Source organism: Barbatula barbatula (assembly GCF_947034865.1).
Source record: "Barbatula barbatula genome assembly, chromosome: 13".
NCBI lineage: Eukaryota > Metazoa > Chordata > Actinopteri > Cypriniformes > Nemacheilidae > Barbatula > Barbatula barbatula.
In genome coordinates, this window is record NC_136776.1 from 14,457,624 (window position 1) to 14,480,518 (window position 22,895).

General features: G+C 37.9%; 2 protein-coding genes across 3 annotated transcripts in view; both read right to left on the bottom strand.

Annotated features, from left to right (window-relative positions):
* Positions 1-5,533: 5,533 nt before the first annotated feature.
* Positions 5,534-14,805, bottom strand: LOC306902417 (adhesion G-protein coupled receptor G7-like). 2 transcript variants are annotated; one of them, XM_079470946.1, is made up of 17 exons: positions 14,716-14,805; positions 13,444-13,659; positions 12,645-12,749; positions 12,448-12,551; positions 12,196-12,348; positions 10,762-10,853; positions 9,992-10,122; positions 9,656-9,718; positions 9,462-9,533; positions 9,164-9,318; positions 8,256-8,441; positions 7,579-7,691; positions 7,151-7,482; positions 6,633-6,714; positions 6,348-6,506; positions 6,095-6,254; positions 5,534-5,861 (listed from the first exon to the last, which is right to left on the bottom strand). In XM_079470946.1, the coding sequence occupies exons 1-17, from the start codon at positions 14,747-14,749 to the stop codon at positions 5,853-5,855; spliced, it is 2,166 nt and encodes a 721-aa protein (XP_079327072.1). In that variant the 5' UTR covers positions 14,750-14,805; the 3' UTR covers positions 5,534-5,852. The 2 variants fall into 2 exon arrangements, with proteins under 2 accessions (XP_079327072.1, XP_079327071.1); XM_079470945.1 differs by having other exon boundaries at positions 5,534-5,916.
* Positions 14,806-22,192: 7,387 nt separating this feature from the next.
* The window catches only part of LOC306902970 (adhesion G-protein coupled receptor G7-like), a gene marked incomplete at both ends in the record, with an annotated part of 93,216 nt that continues 92,513 nt past the window's right edge, over positions 22,193-22,895 (bottom strand). The window contains 3 exons of the mRNA XM_079471890.1: positions 22,193-22,201; positions 22,391-22,550; positions 22,728-22,886. Coding sequence (XP_079328016.1) covers positions 22,193-22,201; positions 22,391-22,550; positions 22,728-22,886 — 328 coding nt within the window. The remainder of the gene's footprint in view (positions 22,202-22,390; positions 22,551-22,727; positions 22,887-22,895) is intronic.

Here is a 22,895-nt window from a genome sequence, read left to right on the forward strand (position 1 = left end):
TTGTTGTTCCTCTTTTTCAGGCTGGTGAATTAGCAGAGAAATAAATTTCAAAACGTCAATGTCACTTACTTTTCATTTAGAGTTGTTCTACATATAAACCACAATAAAACTAATCAAAATGTAACATGTGAAAAAAACATTTTAGCACAATGACATATTGCTCATATAATTTATTTCACACATTTAGTGAATATTGCCTTCAAATTGAAACATTTTATACGTACATAAAACAATCACTGTCTGTTTAGATGTTACACATAAAACATGTTTCTATTAAAAACCTACAATAAGGACACTTACATCCACTCTTTCCAGCGGCAGAATGGACCCCATAGCCTTGATGTTGAGGCATGATGGTAGTACGGACCCCATAGATATGATGGCGGGGTCCAGTATAGACATCAGGGTAACATTGGTCGGGTCGGTTGCTAGAACTGACTCCATACCAATGGCAGGAACTGATGATCTTCTTGGATATATGACAGTAGTTGGGTCAAAGGGAACTAGCTGCACTTCAATGATGAAAGTCGAAGTCTTGAAGTGGAAAAGCACTAGACCTTTGCTGCTGATAATAAATCGCTTTGAGAAAGTGATACAAACAATTTGCAGTCACGTAACTCTCGCTGTACTCCTAACCTGTGAGAGACAACAAGAAGGTAAACATCGATCGATCTTAACCGATCTCGGTTATTATCTTAACCGACGTGTTTTTTCATCAAAACAAGTGCAGTTGATCTAAATACATACGTTAAATACAACAAAATAGCTCAAAAACTGAAGAGGTTTTTCAAGCGTTACTTACCAGTCGTTCGCTCAGATAAGAGTGAGCGCGTCTACGCGTCAACAGAGTTTTGAAGCGCGCGGACTCATTATTACGTCACGCCATAGCAACAACCAACGTTACATAACATCAAACCAGTAACTGGAAGCAATAAAACACATAGAAACACATAGAAATCATGTTATATTATTATAATAAAACATTCACAAGACAAGTCGATTTGATCACTGGAATAAATAACATGTTTAGTCATGTTTTATGTATTAAAGCATTAGTGAACCGCACTTATACAGATGCCGCTTCAATTCCGCTTGCGGACAACTGCCACGCATGTAAATACTTCACAGGAATCATAATACGAAGTTTAAATGTGCGTTAACATGTATAAAAATACACTTAATAATTGCTGTAGTCCTTTTTATTCTGTGAAGAAATACATTGTTTATTTTCATTGCCGAAGGCCTCATTTATTTGTCATTTGGTGGACGGAAATACCGTCTACATGCTTTGAGATTTTATGAGGAATAAAAAATGATTCATGGTCATCAACATTTCATCAAGTATTATTTAACGCATAAATCGCCCATTTCGAAGCCACCTTCAAATTCTTTCACGGAGCTTTTAGCTTTTTTTAAGATGGCGACGTTTATTTTCTCTATAACTATTTCTTTACATTCCTAAACATTTCGCTTTAATAATAGGACTCTTCTTTCCGTTTCCATCTCGATTCTCTCCACCACTCACAACCAGTGACTGTATCCAGTGTTATATTAAATAATGTGTTATAACATCAAAACACACAAAGACAATAACAACACATCAAATGAATATTTGTCAGGCTGCATAATACATGAAATTCTTTAGTTACGGTGTTTGTATCAAATGCTATCAACTGTGCTTACTCTGGTAAAACCCATGTTAATAATTCTCGTAATAAAGTGATTTTACAAAATAAACACTAAATCATTTACTAGTTATTATTATGGCTATATTGTTAATTTTAGATCAAACTTTGGAATCCACTTATGATGTTTAATGGCAACAGAAGGGAAAGACTTGCAATAATAATAAAAACAATTCAATTGTATCCACACATAACAATAAAGATTTGATAGTATATAGTACAAACTCACAGTATATTATGTTTACAGATCTCGTGCGTTTTAAACTCAAAGATGAAAATGTAAACAACACTTCTATTATAAGATTGTGATGCATCTAAATATGTATTAATATGTCTAAATGTGCACAAAATGGTGCCAGGTTGTAATGGTACCAATAGTACCAACATGTACTACACATTTACAAGAACATTTTACTTTCTGTCACAAACAATTTAATACAAAATTCAGATCTACAAACAATGCAAACAAGGTAAGCAGAAATCATTCACATAAAATATCAATGTTAAAGTGCAACAGCTTAATTTAACCGTTGAACTTTGAATAAAAGTTCCTATGACATGACATCTTAAATACTTGTATACTGTAATAGATGACTTGCAGTCATTCAGTCCACAAGCACTGTTAAAACTGAGTTCATGTGACGTGTTCATAGTTTCGTAAAGGTTATTGTTGTTCTTGTTGACCTTGTGCATCGATTTGACAGTTATTGGAAGGGGCTTTTCACCCACCTCTGGAGGAACAAAGCAAGCACTGAAGACTCCAATAATTCCCTTTTAAACTCTAAATCTCCTGCAAACCTGCGCACTATCCATTTTGACAAGTTTCCTCCTGGAGAAAGTCTTTTCCCAATCGTTTTTTACCAACTGTGAATGGAGCACCAGCATCACACTGTGAGAAAACAACATTAAGACATTAATGCAACCAGATTTCAATTAATCACAAACGTCTTGTTTAGTACATATGGACATATGACATAATTGTTCCCCTTTTTAAACCATACATGGTTCATCCCTAAAAACAATAATGCACTTAAGAGTTTAAAAAAAAGTTAATTTTGCCATTCTGACCTTTGTCTTTATGTTAATGTCATATCTCATCTTTTTGTGAATGTTTTGTATTGGCGAGAGATCATTTTATTTGCCCGACCGGACTGAGTCCATGTAAGTAGATGTGGACGTGGAATCCTGTTATTTACATGTCATCTGTGAATTATGTGCTCAGTTTAACATACGACACGAGTGATGGTCAAGGATTTATCTGAGGATATGAACACATGAACTTCATCTCCAGAGTTCCTCTGATAGTTTATTTACAAGTGTTTTACTGTCTGAGTGAAGCGATCGGCGAACACACAAAAACCCCATCATCTTCCCTGCAGTATTTGTTATTGAACATTGTAGTGCCCTTGTAGTAAATTGATAATCACTGTTTACTTTAATAAAGTTAAAAAAAACACTATAGTATCTAAGAATTTTACTGCAGTTTAATATAGTTAATCGTATAGTATACTACAGTAATTTATGTGGATACCACTATTGTATAGTAAAAAAGTAAAAACACAGAAATGAAAAATATTAAAACAAATGAAGGTGATCTAAAAATAACATGGTGCTAATTTATCCATCTGTATGTAACATTAATGTATTTTATCAGTTACCTGCTTATTCATGATGAATTGCAGTTTCATATTTATTTAAAGATGACAACAGTGGATTTATACTTGTTCTACTACGGTTTGGCCCGTGCTAGCAAACTTTAAACCTCTCTAACACCAGTGCTATGTGCAAAAGAAGTTCACTTAAAGCCTTAACACTAATAATAATGACTGCTTGCCTTTGTTTTATAACAATTATATTGATTATATTATATAATAATTCAAATGAAATATATATTTTTGATCTTTGGACAAGTGATTTTTGTGAATGACAAATGTAATAACATGACAATGCTTAATGTCAAGCCCTGAGATGTATTTTATATTGAACCGTATTGTTTTCTAGCTGTTCCCTCTACTATTGCTGATGTAAACAACACAGTCACGTTATTCCAGAACCGTAGTGCACTATATAGCCTACACAGATCTAGTGGAAGTGGACAAACTATAAAACACAAAGCTGTAAACTGACGTTCACTGAAGAAACATGAAGTTCAAGTTGTTAGACAAGCGCACTACATGCAATACATGTTTTGAACAGGAGGGGCCGCTGTGTTCACAAACATACTGACGTCTCTTAAATGTAAAATAATGTCAAAAGCACAAAGTCTAAGTTTGATTATATTTAATAACACTTTGGAATTGTTCGTTGGTTTTCTTTGATGTGGACTTTGTTTTAAAATTGCAGTTTAGTTTTGTAATTTTACAATTTTACAAAGAAATGTGCAGTTGTTCATTTAATTTGTCTTATCTGATTTTGTTCAAAATAAACGTTTTCGTGAAGTGCATGACGTCAGTCAGCTCCCAAAGCAAAGTTATTGCGCGCGCATTCAAACTGACTGACAGTCGATCGTGCTTTTTTAAAACTCAGAATAAACCTGGGAAATTGTCAATCCGGAAATGACGTTAATGGACTAAATAAACCCCAGATTATTTTTCACAATAAATGATCGCTTCATAATTTACCTGCATCGCGAGCTACACTGTCTGTTTATCTTATGCCAGCAGCCCCTGGATGACGTATGTTCATCGTCTTCTTCTGCGAACAATATACAGGCAGCAGCTCGCCTTAAAAACTGCGACGTTCATTGGTTTCAGGTGAGTGACAGTTGACCTCATCCAATGTGCAGAGAGCCTGTCCATCGTTGCCCGTTTTGATTGCTGGACTAGCGTGAAGAGGCGTTACAGGTGTGGAGGCCCCGCCTCCAAGCTAAAAGCCGTATCCCAGACCACTTATCTCACATTTTCAGCTGACAACATTGTGACGACATTTGAACCTAATTTAAGTTTCTTTTTCTTAAAATGTACAATATTCTCAACCCATAAGGGAACACGTGTTTAGTTCATCACATACATTTAAAAGGGAAAGAAATGGTATGAAAGTTACAGTCAACACACCTGACACACAGTGTAATATGATGTGTTAATACTTATTGTCCTAAATTCTTTATCTTTTCGATTTTGTTTATGTTTGTTTATAATGTATGGGGCTGTAATGAATGAGCAAACTCAGTCTGAGTTTTTATTGCAGACGATTAGTTTTTTTATGTTTATCAAGATACATCATAAATGAACAAATATTACTATTAAAAATATTATTATTACAGGATAAAGCGTATTTCACAGAAGTATTTAACATTGCAGTTTTATAACGAAGGTATACAGTACCATTTATTACACAGCTCGTTGGAATGCTTGATTCTGATTGGCCAGTCGCGACATTTGCAGGTCAGTTTATTCCCAGATAACAACCTCTCAAAACGAGTACCCCTGATGCAGCAAATAATTTGGAATGCGTTTTTTTTGACAAATTAAATATAAATATGTCTTTTCATAACACATAGTGATTCAACCAAATCGCCTGTTTGTGACAGTTGAACGTCGTTTCTTACCTCAAAACCTAATGAAAACGGCTATTCCTCGCGGAAGGTCTGCGTTCCGTATAAAAATGAGCTAATAAAATATTTCAATTTTATCGGAGCCGATAGCCTTGTGGTTAGTGCACAGACATGTGGCGCTGTAGCGCTTCCGGGCGACCCAAGTTCGAGACCCGAGTTCCAGTCCCGGCTCGTGTTCCTTTCCCGATCTCACCCACTTAGTTTAACGCTGTTCGGGCTTATTTCTGCGATAACAACCGGCTGCCTGTACATTATGCCTTACTCCGAACACATATAATATCAGTTTGCCATGGATACAACTTTGAATAACCTTTATTTGTTTGTTTTAGATACACAGTTAATTTAATAGATCTGGGTAATTCTTTACATAGTTCCTTAAAGCTGATGTGATCAGCAGTTTCAACATCTAATATCAATATATGTGATACATTACCATTAATATATAATAATGTATGTCCAGTTTAAAATAACAGTTTATTTGGCATTGATGACATCGGGTGGTCTGAGAGAGTCAGGATTTGCAGGTGTGTAGATTTCTCTGCTTTCCGGTAACTTAACCTTCCATAGAAAGAAGTTTCTCCTATGAAGGCCAATGTCTGGTGCATTCAAATTATTCAGAAAACCTGGATTTGATTTTAAGAAAGATCTCAGTGTGAATAACACGAATATCTGTATGCCCTTTGGGAATGGAAAGAAAATGTGAAGTGAATATAGAAGCACTGCATGTTAACAATCCATAAAGTTTAGTAATATGAGTTGAATTCAGCATCACGACTCTATTTTTAATAACAGGCTGGCTGACGGGCCTGTACGGGCGCAACACGCAAATGGTTGGAAAAGAAAAAAATTCTCACACCTGTGTTGTGTTGCAGACACAGAAAACTACGCTCAGGATCAAGTGGAGAGTTTGTTCACGGGTGATGAGTAAAATGTAGCCGGTGACCCAGGTCAGACCAAGCATCACAGCTAGAGTAAAGCTACTCAGAAGCTTCTTCCTCGTAGAAGTTTGTTGGGATCTAGAAGACAAGAGCACTTAAACCTTTTTGGGTGACACCAACAAGATTGCTTAAGTATGAATAGATGAATCTGAAGAGAATTGGTTTAGGTACCTGTTTAACATAGGGTTGGTCTTACAGGTGTTGTGAGAGAAATGCAGCAACATTGCGGTGTTTGAGATGAGCATGATTACCAGAGGAAGCAGAAATGCCCAGAACATTGGCTTTCTCAAATCAAATTGCTGTTTGTGGTCCGAAGAAGCCAGCCAGCAACTTAAGAAAGGAAGGGTTACAAGTGAACTTCTACCAAGTGAAAGTACTGAGATCTGACATTAAAGAACCCATTATGTTACTATGGTAGTGTCTACATGGACAAACCCTATATTAGGTAGTACTTACAACTCTTCTTGTCGATAACCTAAAGGCTCATCCATTCTGTAAGTGGAACCCACTGAGATACCAACAATGACAGCTGGAAACCCTGAGATAAGAAAATGTATATGGACAGTCATATGCAAAGGTTTAGGCCGTAATCTTCTGAATGCAAATAGTTTCATTATTCACTCACCCTCATGTCATTTCAAACCTGTATGACTTTCTTTTTACTGCAGAACATAATAGAAGATATATGTTGGTAACCCAACAACACCGGCCCCCATTGACTTCCATTGCATTTGACACGAAACCACTGAGACTTTTCTCAAAATGTCTGCTTTTGTGTTCCACAGAAAAAAAAGAGTCATTCAGGTTTTGGAGGACACGGGGGTGAATAAATGATGATAACATTTCTGTTTTCTGTTGTTAAACTATCCCTTTACATTTGTCCTTACAATTAAACACTATTTGGCCATTACATATCTCAACTATACACTATTTTCAATTAAATTGAGGTTGTATTAACTTTTATTGTCTCCTACCCCAGCCAAATGCAACGGACACCTTCAGAAACCATGCAGGTGCTCCAGTAATAGTCGCTTTGAAGAGGAGGAACACATGAATCCCAAAAAGAAAATTCCAAGTGAACGTGGCCAACAAAAAGTAATGAATCAAGGCTGTAAATATGGTGCAGGGACCCTCGTCTGGGTACCGCTTGTGATCCGACGAAGGAATTGTATTTTCTGGAATAAATTTTTCCTCTTTTGCATGTGTGATAGGATTGTTTATGCCAAATATGAAGATGAGGTAGAAAATGGTCATGCTCAAGCAGATGTTCACTGTAAGCAGGGTAGGGCTGCTACCTCGTGAATTCCTGTGCCGGAAAACATATGAATATATAAACTGCAGGTCAACTGGAAACAAAATGCCTGAGAAGTATGATTGTGAGCTGTTTACAACTTTGTTTTACCTGGTCGCAATTTGATAAACCACTGTGACAGCCAGTCCCACTATAGACACAGAACAGCCGATAATGCTGATCCAACTTAATGCTTCTGAATATTGATAGTTTGTATTGAAAGTCTGCAAAAGGACATTTTTAAAAACTTTATAGTTTTTATAGAGTCTTTATAGAGTCAATCACTGCAATACTACATAAATAATATATAAATAATATATATTACATCAGTAATAATATAATATATATTACAGATTACATCAGCTACTAAACACGTTTTGTTGCCATTTGACAATACATTTATAAATAAAAATGATTGGTAGTTTTTTTCGGGTTTCAATAAAAAAAAACATGGTTGCTATAATATTGAATCTTTTTATCATTTATTTTTCAAATCATTTTTCCTCATCAAATTCAGTTAGATTATCAGTTTATTCCCTTTTGGTTTAACTTGTCAACTTCCCTTCTCTTTTTATTGTGTTATCATGTTTCATGGACTTTTATTGTGTTAGTTAGCTGATTTGTTTTAGTTAATATTACTTACTAAAAAAAACCAGCCGCAGTTTGATTGATATTTATTGGAATGCACAATAAAAACATGATTTTTGAAAAACAAAAGGATTTTGCGAATTAACTATAATAAATAAATGAATGAATAAATATGATTTTGTTGTAAATGTAAAGCTTACCATGAGGATGGCAAAGTTAAAATTCTTTTCATGCGAGTTGAAATTCTTTTCATCCGAGGGTTTACAACTGCAATGTACATGGCCCGAGAAATTATTTGTTTTCGTGCAGCCTTCTGTACTCCAGTCATTTTTGGAGTAACTCCAAAACACACATGCAAAGTTGTGGAGGGACAATGTGGAATCATTCTGAAAGACAGTTAGATCAAATGTGGATAAATAAGGTCATCTTTGTCCATACCTTCTCATTTCTTTATTTAATGAGTGGATGAATGTAATTATTGTTTGCCATGCAAACGTGTCACAAAAAACAGCCCCAATTGAAGGACTGCCCCAATTTGTTAGTCATTTATTATGTCTGACAGTGCTGTTATGACCAATAGAACATTTTTTATGCTCAATTGATCAGAAGTTTTTAAGGAGATTTCAGCTGTGTGTGCTATATGCTGTTATAATATAGCCATAGATGGAATGGCAGAAGTGCATAATCTCATGTGGTCCTAAATTGTTAGGAGAAATAAAAACAGAAACAAATGAGACGATTGTTCAAATACTTAAAGACTATGAAGATGTACAGTAAATGTAGAGGTAAAATAATCTGAGTAAAAATTTTCTGAATTTGGATAGATTTGAGATTTGAGCCTTCATATTGAGATCTTCAACAGTATTGACTTTTGACTAGCCGTATTTAAACTCAGTTTGTGACATTGTTGCGATCTCTTCTGAAACTTTAATGGAGACGTGTACAGGACTTAAGCGAAAGTTTCCATTTGCTCTCCATTAAATCTCATTCATGTCAAGGTGAAATACTAAAGATATTGAGGAGATCTCTTCTGGGCGCTGAAAAAGAAGCTCACTCCAACAGTACGGCAAAACTGATAAGGTTGGAAATTACAGAGAAGATTGCTCACCGATGGTTTAACTGCAAACTGAAGCTCAATGTTTTGAAATTCTAACAGGTTAGCAGAGAGCACTCTTCTCTTGGTATCCAGGGAAGATTTAAAGCTTTTTGACTGAAAAAAATGATCACTATCATAGAGAAGAAACCCGACAACTTTATCATAATCTAGAGAGAGAGAGAGAGAGAGAAAGAGAGAGAGAGTGTTTTATTGACATTACCTAATCGTGCCTAATGTCTGGTTATTGAAATAGTAACGTAATATCTCAATTTTCAACGTAATGTTGTGGTTAAAATGTGTTTGGATCTACCAGGACTGAATGTGATATTGATCTGCAGGTCAACCTTGTCTTTTGGAATATGCAAATCTTCAGGCACAGAGTCTAGAGGGATAGTGTGCGCGCACAAGAGAGAGAGATGTTTACTCGAGGTATGCAAACTCCATACAGAAAGACCATATGGCTCCACTCACTCAAGAAGTAAATGTATATACAAATTTTCTTACCTTGAGGCCCATTCTGGCTCGAATTCAGTTTAATTCTGTCAGGTAAAAAAGTATCACTCCGTTCTGTAGATGAGAAAATAATCATAATTATAATAATCATAATAAGTTACCGCATTAGCAAGATAAAATGACTTACAGCCAGTAATGCCAATTGTGCAAGCCCCGCAATTCTTTTTACAATGTGGACATTTTGACGTTACAATTTTTTACATTTTCACAATTGAATTACATTTATTTTTAGTCCTGGCTATATATATATATATAGAGAGAGAGATTTTTACAGATCACATATTTAAAGTATCAGCCAAAGATTGTTTTAAATTGTTGTGTACGTACCATTAAACAAGGTTAACTGCGCTTGTCGAATTGGACTTGTCCCCTTAAAAGACTGCACTGCCAAATTAGGCTGCACCAGCGACGTTTTCAAGTCCTCAAGCAGTGAGACTTTCTGAAGAGTCTGTGTTAAACTACACAAACACAATACAAATTCAGATATACGGTACATTCAAGCATTATGCTGAAATTTATACGTCGTGAGCTTTGTGGGAGTACACAGAGATGGGAATCATAAAGTATTTAGCTCCTGAAAGGTATAGCTCACCCAAAATTAAAATCCTTTCTTTATTCTGTGAAACATACAGTATCTTGAGAAATGTCTATGTGGTTTTGTGTTCATAATGCAAGTCAATGGGGGCCATTATTATTTAGTTTAACAACATTATTCTAAATATCTTTTTTGTTTTCTTCGAAACTATACTCTCAGAAGAACTTCTGAGAAAATAATTATTCCTAACTACAAAGGAAAACTACTCTTTTTGTTTTTCCACATATTTATAAGTATCAACACTATAAAATACAGGTAAATGCATTTTATTTATATAAGACACTTATATAAAAAGCCTTTTTCTAAAAGCTTAATCTATAACTGGAGGGTCATCTTATAAAATCAGTAAATACATAAAAATCACTTTCACTGGCATAACTTTTTCGCCATGGCTGTATTGGTGCAATGCTTTAACACATGAATAACTCATTGATACTGTTCATGATTCCCAGCCCAAGCAGTGAAGTGTGTGTGTGTGTGTGTGTGTGACATTTTTTAATACCTAGAAATTTCATCATGGTTGACTTCAGAGAACTGCACAGGATTGGTGTTCAGGAGCTGACTGACCACAGCTACTGTAGACACAACAATACCCTGCACAACAAACAAAGAGCTTTAAAGGTTACAACCTGTATCTCTGGCGCTCAGAGGGCTCCAGTGTAAACCGACACGGACATAGGGAGAATATTCAAACTCCACACAGAAGGGTCTCCCGTCCCCGCTGGGGTCCAACCAGGGACCTTCTTTGCTGTGAGACAACAGTGCTAACCACCGAGCCACTGTACCATTCGTCAAGTCTTTGGTGGGGTCAAAAAGTTGTACCTGGGATTGTCAAATTACCAAGTTTATCTATCTGTTTCATCGGAAGCATGGAAAAGTAGGCGGACAAGGTTACGATGCATTGTGAGATAAAAATACCAAATGCAAACTACTTCCGTGAAAACAAAACACAAACTACCATCCACATAGACCAAAGCGGATTAAAGATAGGAACAAGTAAAACGTGCATTTTAAAATTCCAATCTTGTTTCAACCTATGAATGGGTAACATCAACCCGGTTAGTTTATCGACGAAGGGTTAAAACAACCCAGCACTGTCCCACATACTGTAATAAATGTACGGGAATCCAACAAAATTAATTAAAATGATGAATATTTCTTTTCAGTCAAACAAATTATTTGTATGTGCCGTCGTGCTTTCTTCATACATGATGTTTTATTAACAAAGTTCGGGAGGAACCTAAGCATATAAATCAGCACTTGCTCTGAGCACTTGCTCTGAGCAGGGTAGAGTGCTCCGGGTTCGGATAGATCCTCGGAGCCCACTCCCTGTACGACACGCCAAATACGCATAACCTGCATTCCCATGCTTTACCATCTATCCCAACAAGGAGCTGTTTATCGACGAGGGCGAACTCGTGAAACATCGCTTGTGACAAAACACGCATATGACAACTAGTGTGATATGAATGTAATATGAAGTTATTGATATTAACGTCAATGGAGTTAACGTGTCAAAACAAAAAACTCATTCAGACAAAGGTCTGCTTAATATTCAGCTGTTGAGTTGACAACATTTTTATTTTATTTTGTGGAATGAACTTATTTACGTTTAGTGAATTTCACTATAATGTTTTACAATGCACCTGCCGGTAAACATTTTAATATCACTAAATGGGCTATCCATTTAATGATTTAAAATATAGTTTTGCTTCTGAAGACATTTGGCCCACAGGACTACTTAGTGATGGATGTGCTTCTTGAAGCTTTACCATTTTCAAGCCCCATATACCATAAAGTGGGAAGAAAATGTACATGATGGCATTTTTAGTTTTAGATTTTTTTTAGTTTGCTGAGGTCGGGAGTCAATTATGATAGATTTTCATATTTGAGTGAATTTCTATGAACAAATAATTTTTTATGAAAGATGCATTACCATTGATTCTATGGATTTATCATCAGAGAGCAGAATGTTGGCTATCTTCACTGCGTTTGTGATGTTGTCAGGAGTTAGATTTTCTGGTTTAGATGTGAGGATCTGGGTGCTGGAAACTAATTTCCTTTTATCTGCCAAAGAAGCCACAGAAATCTTAATTGGAAAGAAAAATGTAATACAAACAGTTAGAAACTTTATTATATAGAGTTTTATCTAATTTAATATTGTTATCAAGTGACATTGATTGCTTACCTTTCCAAAAATGGTGTCCAAGGACAAACTACAATTTAGAATATTTGGATCTTCAAACTTCTGAGTAGTTATGTCACAGAGGGCTGATGCCAGTGGAATCCCAGCTGAAAAATTATAACTCGGAATAAAAAGACATTCGGAAAAACATTAACTGTAGTTTTTATATCATTAAAACCGCATTTTACGAGGATGAGTACCATTAGGTGTTGACACATCACATAGCTCTCGAGAGGAAGCGAACTGGCCCAGGACAGTTCGAGGAAAGGTAAATGTGTTTTTTTTTGCTTCAGAGCAAAAAGTTGCTGTAAAACATATGACATATGTAAATTCTGCATTCGATTTAAAAGATCTTATGGATAGTTCAACATAAATGTAAATTCTGCAAACATTTTAAAGGTCCAATGTGTGATTTGTTTGGTATCTGTTAACAGAAATGCGATATAATATACATGACTATGTCTTCAAAGGTGTATAAAGACCATTTATAATGAAGCGTTATGTTTATTTTACCCTTAGAATGAGCTATTTCAATCTACATATACCACGGGTCTCTTACATGGAATTCACCATGTTTATACAGTAGCCCCAATGGGACAAACTGCTCTACAGAGCGCACATCGTAAATACATTATATCCTTCAGCAAAGAAGCAAAAACGTGACAAAATAGTTGTCCTGTGTCAGCTGTAGTGCTTCGAAAGGGAGGGGGAGAGTGAGCCGTTGGTTACAATTTGCAACCTCATCGCCAGATGCCGCTAAATTTCATACACTGGACCTTTAACATGTACTTGTAGAGATGGTTTATCTAAAATAACATGTACAACATAAGCTGTCAATCCAAACAATCTATAGTCTATACACATACTACAGACAAATATACTAAATATATCTTTACATAAATTTGCAGTGTAAAATGTGACCAAATATGTATACAGAAATATTGCTTGAGGAAAGAGATAATACACATCAACATTTAAATATAAATTGAATTGTTTTACAAATGCTGCAGGTAGGTCCACTCCAATCGTCTGAACAGAGACAAAATCCATGTATGGGGACCCCGTTTTGGCAAACCGGTGTAGTTGTGCCGTTGAGCGTTTCACTGTTGACTGGTGTGTTCAGGTGTGTGGCACTGATGACTGTTGGGTTCTGGGGTGGTGTTGCTGTGGTGATGTTAACTGTGTTGTTTTGAGACCAACCCTGTTCAAGAACAGCTGTTTACAGAGAAAAAACATGATTTATCTTGCCTAGCCAGATTTAAAATTATTAGCATAAAGTCTGTTCGGCTTGCAGCCCAAGTTGGACAAGCACTGCCTTAAAGTCTGCCTACCTTACCTTAAGTTTTGTCGAACAGCGTCTAAACATTTAACTAGGATTATAATTTCTTATTGATTCTTTCTGCTTCTCAAAATGAAGCTTTAATGCCAAAAGCTTTTAAAAAAATCTATTAAAGCAAAAAAGTATCGCAGCAAACCTTTATTGTTTATTGTATTAGCTTTGTAAGTGAGACTGTACAAGATTGCATTTGTTAACATTGGTTAATGCATTAGCTAACATGAACAATAAAGAATAGTACTAAAGCATTTATTAGCCTGAGTTCAAGCTCATTTCAGCATTCACTAATACATTTTTTAAAACATTGTGTATGTGAACATTGCTTAATGCAAAATAAACAGACACAAACAACAGTATTGGAATTAACCTACATTTAAAAAAATTAATAAATCACTAAAAACGATATTGCTCATTGTTGGCTTATGGTTATTAACTATAATGTTAACAAATACAACTGTATTGTACATTTATACAGAGATTTACAATACCATCTGGTGTACAATAATGCAGTCCCAGGCAAGTTTTTTGTACAGTATCAGATGGATACTGTACAACTTATTCAAATGAGTTTACGGCATTGTCTGAACAGTAGTCTGTTGTGTGGTTGTCAAATTAGGCTACGTAACTGTGTTCGTGTGAACTTGGAAAACACGCAATAATGCAAAATGGGTACGCTGTGGACATACTATGGTATTATGCAAATAACTCACAAGTCACACAAACAGACTAATAAGAGAATTGAAAAATATATGAACAAGTACTACGGTGTACTACATACCAATGAACCAATAAAACAACTCACCCTCATAAAAGTAATAATATTATCTCAATCATTAAAAATAATACATTTATAATATAAATAAACATCCATGGTACTATCATTGTATTCATTCATTCGTATAATATTTTTTTACATTTTCAAAAATGAATCTTACCCAAGGTAAACATCAAGAACATAAAGATGTCCATTGCAAACACGATGGATAATATCCAACTGGTTCAAGCCGAACAACTACTGAACAACTGAACGATTCTTCTCTCTGTCTGCTTTATATAGTGGGCAGTACATCAATGGAGGAAATATCACATTTACAAACATAACAGGCGGAAAACCACAATTTTTCATTTTGTATACCATTGATATTAGTCAGTCTACAATAAGTTAACCTTTATAAAGCATTTATAAATGTGTTCATTAATGATTAATGAGTAATTCACAAATGCATTATAAAGCAGTTATAAGTGCTTGAATAAACGGGGGATTCTCACGAAATGCCTGCCAAATAGTGAGCAGGTATAAAAAAACAACATTACACACAGTCTGACAGCCTTTATTGCAAACAACATCAAGATAATAATAAATCTGCTTTCAAGTCAAATAAATAATGAATAAATACATGCAAATTAAATTTGGCAGGTATTTTGTTAGAATCCCACTTGTTATTCATGCAGTTATAACTGCTTCATAGTGCATTTGTAAATGACTTACTAATCATTAATGAACACATTTATAAATGGTTTGTAAAGGTTACCTTAATGTAAAGTGTTAGCAGAAATGGTTTTTCAATAACAATACAAAGAAATATTTAATAACTAATAAATAAAGTTTTATTGTTTACTTATCCTCATGTCAGTCCAAACTAATATGCATGTGGAATATGTTGTCTGATGCAAACTTCAGAATGTTAACACAGACATCTTTATTACGAAATCAGTATTGTGGTGATGATTAATGTCAAGCTCAGATAAGTAACAAATAATAATCATGATAAAGAGTTGTTTCCTTCGCATTGTTCCTATAATCGCTGAGAATCATTTACCTATTATCTGTTTTAAAGATTATGAGAAGACAGAGTAAACATTTCTCTGTGGATATCATGCTATACCTAACAAAATTATAATTTGACAAGAGTGTTATTGTATTGTTAAAGAAATAAACATATTTGGAATATATGGAAAACATGTTGATGATGAAGAAGATAAGGGCATTTACTCTGTGCTTTACAACTGCTTAACTACCACTAAATAAAGGGAAATAAGGGCAAAATGCTGGCAAAAAAACTGCTTGAGATACTTTGTAAGAAAACTGTTATTTTACACAATTGTACTGTTTTTTAAATATGGTTAAACCCCTATCAGAAAAACATCACAAACCTGTTATTTTACAGTATTTTGATTTCTTATACAGTTTAGGCCAATTTCTGTGTGTGATCCCTGTCTTATGTCTCCAGAAACAGAACTGTTTTCAAGGAACCATCTTTGATTCAGTCTTTAAATCCGTATTATAGCGAGCTTTCTTCTGGAGAAATGGCTTTAGTGTGAAGAAAATACAAATCTGAACTCCCTTTAAAAGACCAAAAAGAATAGTCAAGACACACAAACATGGACAGTAAAATAATAGCACCATCTCCATCAGCTATTATCACATACACTGTAAAAAAAATCCGTAAATTAACAGTTATATGACTGTATATTTTAACGGAAATTGTCCATTCTACATGTGTTACGGTGTTTTTCCGTTAAAATACATTTTCGAATTGCTTTATGGGACCGTGATCGCGCCTTCGACAACTTTTGATGGTCATGGACGTACAAGCACAGCCATAACACAACATTTTACCCAAGTTTTCAACTGGTAAGTACTGTTGATATAAAAATAACACGACATTTCAATTAAACGACTGCTTTATTATCATTATTACGGACTGGCTATGTAAAGTAAAACAGTGTAGGCCTATTTCGTTGGATATTGTTAACAAGAACAGATGTTTTTTCAGGTAGAAACTGAACTATGAGTTATTATTTGTAATACTTATTGGTTTGTACTTATTTTTGCCTTCTCCTCGTTAGTAAATATGCTATCTGTTCATTTACAGTTTATTTGTCAGTATTTTTAATCTGCTTGGTGCGCGGGAAGTGACGTCCCATCCCCCGCTGCACTGTGTGACAGACACCGGTTACCTTCAGCTCCGCGCTGTGTCAAAGGTATGTTAATTATTTAATTACATATAAAATCACTGTTTTCTTAGTACTATACAACCAACAAGAGCGAGCATTGAAAGGTAAGTTAGTGATATTGTATAGTTTGGTCGACCGTTATCGTGTCCTTCAAATGATCGCTATCTTACACGTAACATCTGTCTGTGTTTCTGTTTCCATATTAATAACTTATTTTATATTGTAATGACATACGTTAATCTAATGTTCGCTTAGTTAGAGGGACTTCAAGTCTGTGTGGCCGAGTTCAACATGACATGATGATGTTTTTTTCACTATAGGGACTGACGTGAATTGTAGACACTGTGTAACGCTATATGAGGAATACAAACACACTATGATGAATATAAACACGCGTAAGGTTCAAATACATCCCGACAGGATGATCGGACGTTGACGCGAAGCAGGAGCGAGTGGACGTTTTATGCGAAAACCACAGGTTACGGTTAAACCGCTAATAGATTTCACCCCACCGCCATATTGAAATCGAAAAAAACGGAAAGACAGATAGACTGCAATGGTTTGCACAACAAACCTGGAGTTTTCAACCAACCTCCGGTGTCCTTCCCACCTCTGCTTTGTTTAGATTTCAACATGGCAGCGGAGTGAAATCTGTTTATTAGACAGCTACTTGCCAACAATTGTATTCGAAATAATGATTTGAAATGTTTTATTGGTGCATTATTTTTCTTCTCTTACTAATACTTATTTTCTAAAGGAGATCACTACCAATAGACGGAAGACATGATCAGGATCAGCATTGAAGACTTATGGCTACATTTACATTTAAGCATTTGGCAGACTGTCAGGAACGCGGAAAGAGAACCCAAGTGCAGGCAGCGAAACAGGGTTTAAACAGGATTTTAATAAATAATAAACAGGAACAAAACAAAAACCCACGAGGGGGTAAACAGGGACCACAATAAACTGAAGACTAACACTTGACAAGAACTACAACTACAAAAACACCTAGACTAACAAAACAAAACACTCACACCGACTTGACTTGACTAGACTATCAATGACAATGACAAAGACTCCAAGACAAGGCATGGCAAAAAGCATGAAACATGTACAACGAACGAGCACAAGACAATAGACAAGAGGGTATTATATAGGGAGACTAACAAAGGGGATAACGATAGGCAGGTGTGGGTAATGCGACACAGGAGGAGAGCAATACTAGAAACGAGAGGGGCAGGGCCAAATGACGAGACAGGAGAGAACGCATATTATGTCCTGATTGACCATAATATGATCCTCTCCACATAAAACACGTGGGTCTGTCATGATTCTGCCCCTAGACCAGAAAATCAAGACAAGAGCAGGCAGAATCATGACAGGACCCCCCCCTTTAATGAACGCCCCCTGGCGTTCACCAAAGGAGCAGACTAACGAGACAAGACTGACTGGGAAACGGACAACATCCAACAAAACATGGTAAAAAACAACAAGGGCAGACAGGCAAGAATAATCAATGGGTTGGGGTGACATAATAAAAATAACAAACAGGGGAGGGGGGGTGGGGGAACACAAGAGTTCATTGGGGGAACACAAGAGTCCGGGGGGGTAAATCCGTAGGGATTGGAATAAGGGGGAACAGTTCTTGTCCCTGGCGCTCGGAAGCGCGGAGTCCCAGGGGACTTAGGGGACACCCTGGGGGGCGGCGCTCGAGAGCGCGAAGTCCCAGGGGCTGTAGGAGTCGCCGGCTGAGGAACATGGCTTGAGGCCGGCTGGAAGGCCGGCTGAGGAACATGGCTTGAGGCCGGCTGGAAGGCCGGCTGAGGAACATGGCTTGAGGCCGGCTGGAAGGCCGGCTGAGGAACATGGCTTGAGGCCGGCTGGAAGGCCGGCTGAGGAACATGGCTTGAGGCCGGCTGGAAGGCCGGCTGAGGAACATGGCTTGAGGCCGGCTGGAAGGCCGGCTGAGGAACATGGCTTGAGGCCGGCTGGAAGGCCGGCTGAGGAACATGGCTTGAGGCCGGCTGGAAGGCCGGCTGAGGAACATGGCTTGAGGCCGGCTGGAAGGCCGGCTGAGGAACATGGCTTGAGGCCGGCTGGAAGGCCGGCTGAGGAACATGGCTTGAGGCCGGCTGGAAGGCCGGCTGAGGAACATGGCTTGAGGCCGGCTGGAAGGCCGGCTGAGGAACAGGACTGGGCGCCTGCGGGACCACCGGACTCGGGACCACCGGACTCGGGACCACCGGACTCGGGACCACCGGACTCGGGACCACCGGACTCGGGACCACCGGACTCGGGACCACCGGACTCGGGACCACCGGACTCGGGACCACCGGACTCGGGACCACCGGACTCGGGACCACCGGACTCGGGACCACCGGGACCACCGGACTCGGGACCACCGGGACCACCGGACTCGGGACCACCGGGACCACCGGACTCGGGACCACCGGGACCACCGGACTCGGGACCACCGGGACCACCGGACTCGGGACCACCGGGACCACCGGACTCGGGACCACCGGGACCACCGGACTCGACGGGACCACCGGGACCACCGGACTCGACGGGACCACCGGGACCACCGGACTTGACGGGACCACCGGGACCACCGGACTTGACGGGACCACCGGGACCACCGGACTCCGAGCCGCCCTCCGTTGCCTCTTCTTCTTCTGCCGAGCCACCCGCCTGGTGGTCGGCTGCAGGAACGAAGTGAATGGGATGGGCGGCTCGGGATTGGAGGCCTCGGACGAGGACCCCCAGGATTCCCGTCTCCCCCGCTTGCCAGTGAGACTGGGCGGTTGTGGAGAGGCTGCCGAGGCTGGAGAGTGGTGCGTGGCAATGCCCACAACACCCATCTGCAGAGGACCACTCTCGGGTATCGCTACCAGCGGAGATGAGCAAAATGGGTTCGATGAGGTCGCGGACTCCGAACGCTCTGCGGCAGTTACCCACACGGCGTCGAAATCCAACGGCCTCATCGCCCTCATCTCGGAGCGAGAGAGTGGCTCTCTGAGACCGGCGTTGAAAAGCACCGCCAGCTCCCCCTCTCCGAACGCACCTTGTTCCGCGATGTCCAGGAACCTCCCCACATACTCATCCACAGTCTCATTCCCCTGGCGAAGACTGCAGAGGCGACGGGCCAAGCTGGACCGGTCAGTGTCCATGCTGCCGCTGGGTTCTGTAGTGGCTCGTTCGTTCTGTCAGGAACGCGGAAAGAGAACCCAAGTGCAGGCAGCGAAACAGGGTTTAAACAGGATTTTAATAAATAATAAACAGGAACAAAACAAAAACCCACGAGGGGGTAAACAGGGACCACAATAAACTGAAGACTAACACTTGACAAGAACTACAACTACAAAAACACCTAGACTAACAAAACAAAACACTCACACCGACTTGACTTGACTAGACTATCAATGACAATGACAATGACAAAGACTCCAAGACAAGGCATGGCAAAAAGCATGAAACATGTACAACGAACGAGCACAAGACAATAGACAAGAGGGTATTATATAGGGAGACTAACAAAGGGGATAACGATAGGCAGGTGTGGGTAATGCGACACAGGAGGAGAGCAATACTAGAAACGAGAGGGGCAGGGCCAAATGACGAGACAGGAGAGAACGCATATTATGTCCTGATTGACCATAATATGATCCTCTCCACATAAAACACGTGGGTCTGTCATGATTCTGCCCCTAGACCAGAAAATCAAGACAAGAGCAGGCAGAATCATGACACAGACACTTTTATCCAAAGCCACTTACATTGCATTGTCCTATGCATTTGTTTCTAAGTATGTGAAATCCCTGGGACCATGACCTTGGCATTGCTAATGCCATGCTCTAACCACTGAGCTACAGGAATTCTCTCTCTCTCTCTGTCTCTATCTCTCTCTCTCTCTCTCTCGCACACACGCATATCTGCATCTCTATCGTTCAAACACACTTTCTGCATCTCTAACATTTAAACATTTTCCAAGCAAATATTTGTTGTGTTTACAACAGGAGCCTGGTGGGTATAAACCCAGAAAGTGGGTCCAAAGCACAAAAAAGGGTCCCAGGAAGTATACCACCTAAACTCCTTCGATCCCTGTCAGACCCGAAGGACTTTCAGAATCCTTGGAAGATTTAAAGGTAATTAAGCACACTTTTTCACTGCTTCTCTTTTGCGACCCATATTGTTCCAAGTGTTGTTGTCAAAAGTACCTACACCTTATTTAGTAAAATCTTAAAGTGATAATTCACCCAACAATTAAAATTATGTCATCATTTACACCCTGTTGACATTTCAAACCTGTATGACTTTCTTTCTTATGTAGATGACAAAAGTTCAGAAATTATTCGGAACAATGTTGGTGACCAAACAATGGTGGCACCCATTCACTTGCATTGGTGCCGCGACTCAGAGAAAGCATGGTTACCAACATTTTTCAGAATATATCCTTTTGTGTTCCGTGGAAGAAAGAAAGTCATACAGGTTTGAAATGACAAGAGGGTTAGCAAATGATGACAGAATTTTCCATTTTTGGAAGAACTATTGACATGCAAGTAATCACAACAGTTCTAGGTTAAATGTTAGTTTGTATTATTAGTGATGTTTTGTTTTTGTTTTGCAGCCAGGTAACAGTTATGGAGAGAAAGAAGACGAAAGACATGGATGTGATTTTACAATATATCACTATGCAGGTTCATCATTATTAAATGTAATTGTAACTAGTAGTTGGAGGTTAAAGTGTTTTACATTTTTTCATTTGGATGCCTTTTCAGTGTTTCAGTCCTGGGTTAGGCCTTACATGGCATCTCAAAGTTGACTGTTGAAGATGTTGCCAGTTTTCTTTACATCTTATTGTTAACTTGGTTTCTTGAAATGTATTTGTAATTTTCCCACTTGTCCTTACACATGCCAATTTGCAATGAAGTTGTTTGCTCAAGTAAGACCTCTTACAGTATGTTTTTTATTTTTAGTAATTATTACTTATGTATTAGCTTCTTGTTTTTACAATGTTTGTATTCATTAAAGAATCAGTTTTTATTACAAAAATGTGTTTTTTTTTTAAAGTACACAGATAACTAATAACGCTTTACTGCTTCATTACACTTATTGTATACTGTAGAATATATTTTTAAATGTAGGTAAACCATACATTAAGGGTATTTTTTCAATTTTTGTAATATCAGGGGGGAAGTCAGTAAACTTGTAAGTAATTTTTCAGGTTTTTTTTATATATAATTGCCATTTTTATACTCTTGGTTTACCATTCAATTAGTGAAATTGTCCACTTTTGTACTATAGGTATACCATTAAAACACAGAAAATAACTTTTTTTTAATATATACTAACTTTTAAATAACAGAATTTTTTTAGTTTTTTTACAGTAGTAATACTATTAAAAAGCATAGAAATATTCTTAAAAAAACAGAACGTTTTCTGTTTTTTTTACTGTTAGTTACACTGTCAATTAAAGGAAAATGTCCGTTATTAAATTACGGTACAAAGTCTGTGTAATAAGCTGCCAGTACTTTTTCCGTTTTTTTACGGATTTTTTTTTTACAGTGTATATCTCTGTTGTAGTGTATTTTATTGCTGTTAATGTAAACATTAAAAGTGTTTAAAAGTATAAATAAAAGTGCATTAACATACCTGTGTTGTGTTGCAGAGACAGAAGAGCGCACTCAGAATGATGTAAAGAGTTTTATCGTGAGTGATAAGAACAACGTATCCAATGACCCAAGACAAACCGAGTACCACAGCCAGAGAGAAACTACTCAGAATCTTCTTCTTTAAAGGAGTCGTCCGTGAACTTAATACACAAAATGCTGTTAGTTACCACAGATGCCTCAGCTTGTAAAATAAGCATTTAGTTTGTCTACCGTAACAGACTATAGAAAATCGGAATAGTTATAATATATAATATTGTTAACTGGACATGTTTCGTTTATGATACAGCATCTTTACGCTTGTTTTTCGTTACACTTACCTCTTTAGGTTTGGCTTTGCACAGCAGATGGTGAGAGAGAAGTAGACCAGAACTGCGATGTTAAAACTGAGCATGACCGCAAGAGGGAGCAAGAAGCCCCACAACATGGGCCGCTTGGGATCAAACCTCCCCTCCTTATCCAGAGACGCCAGCCAACAACTGCAGCAG

Coding starts and splice junctions, on each gene's coding strand:
- LOC306902417 (XM_079470945.1), bottom strand. CDS start 14,749: ATGGACATCTTTATGTTCTTGATGTTTACCTTGG. Junction 12,750..13,443: donor TGGACCTACCTGCAGCATTT/GTAAAACAATTC, acceptor TATGTTTTACAG/CAACTTTTTGCTCTGAAGCA. Junction 9,534..9,655: donor GAGCCAGAATGGGCCTCAAG/GTAAGAAAATTT, acceptor CTATCCCTCTAG/ACTCTGTGCCTGAAGATTTG.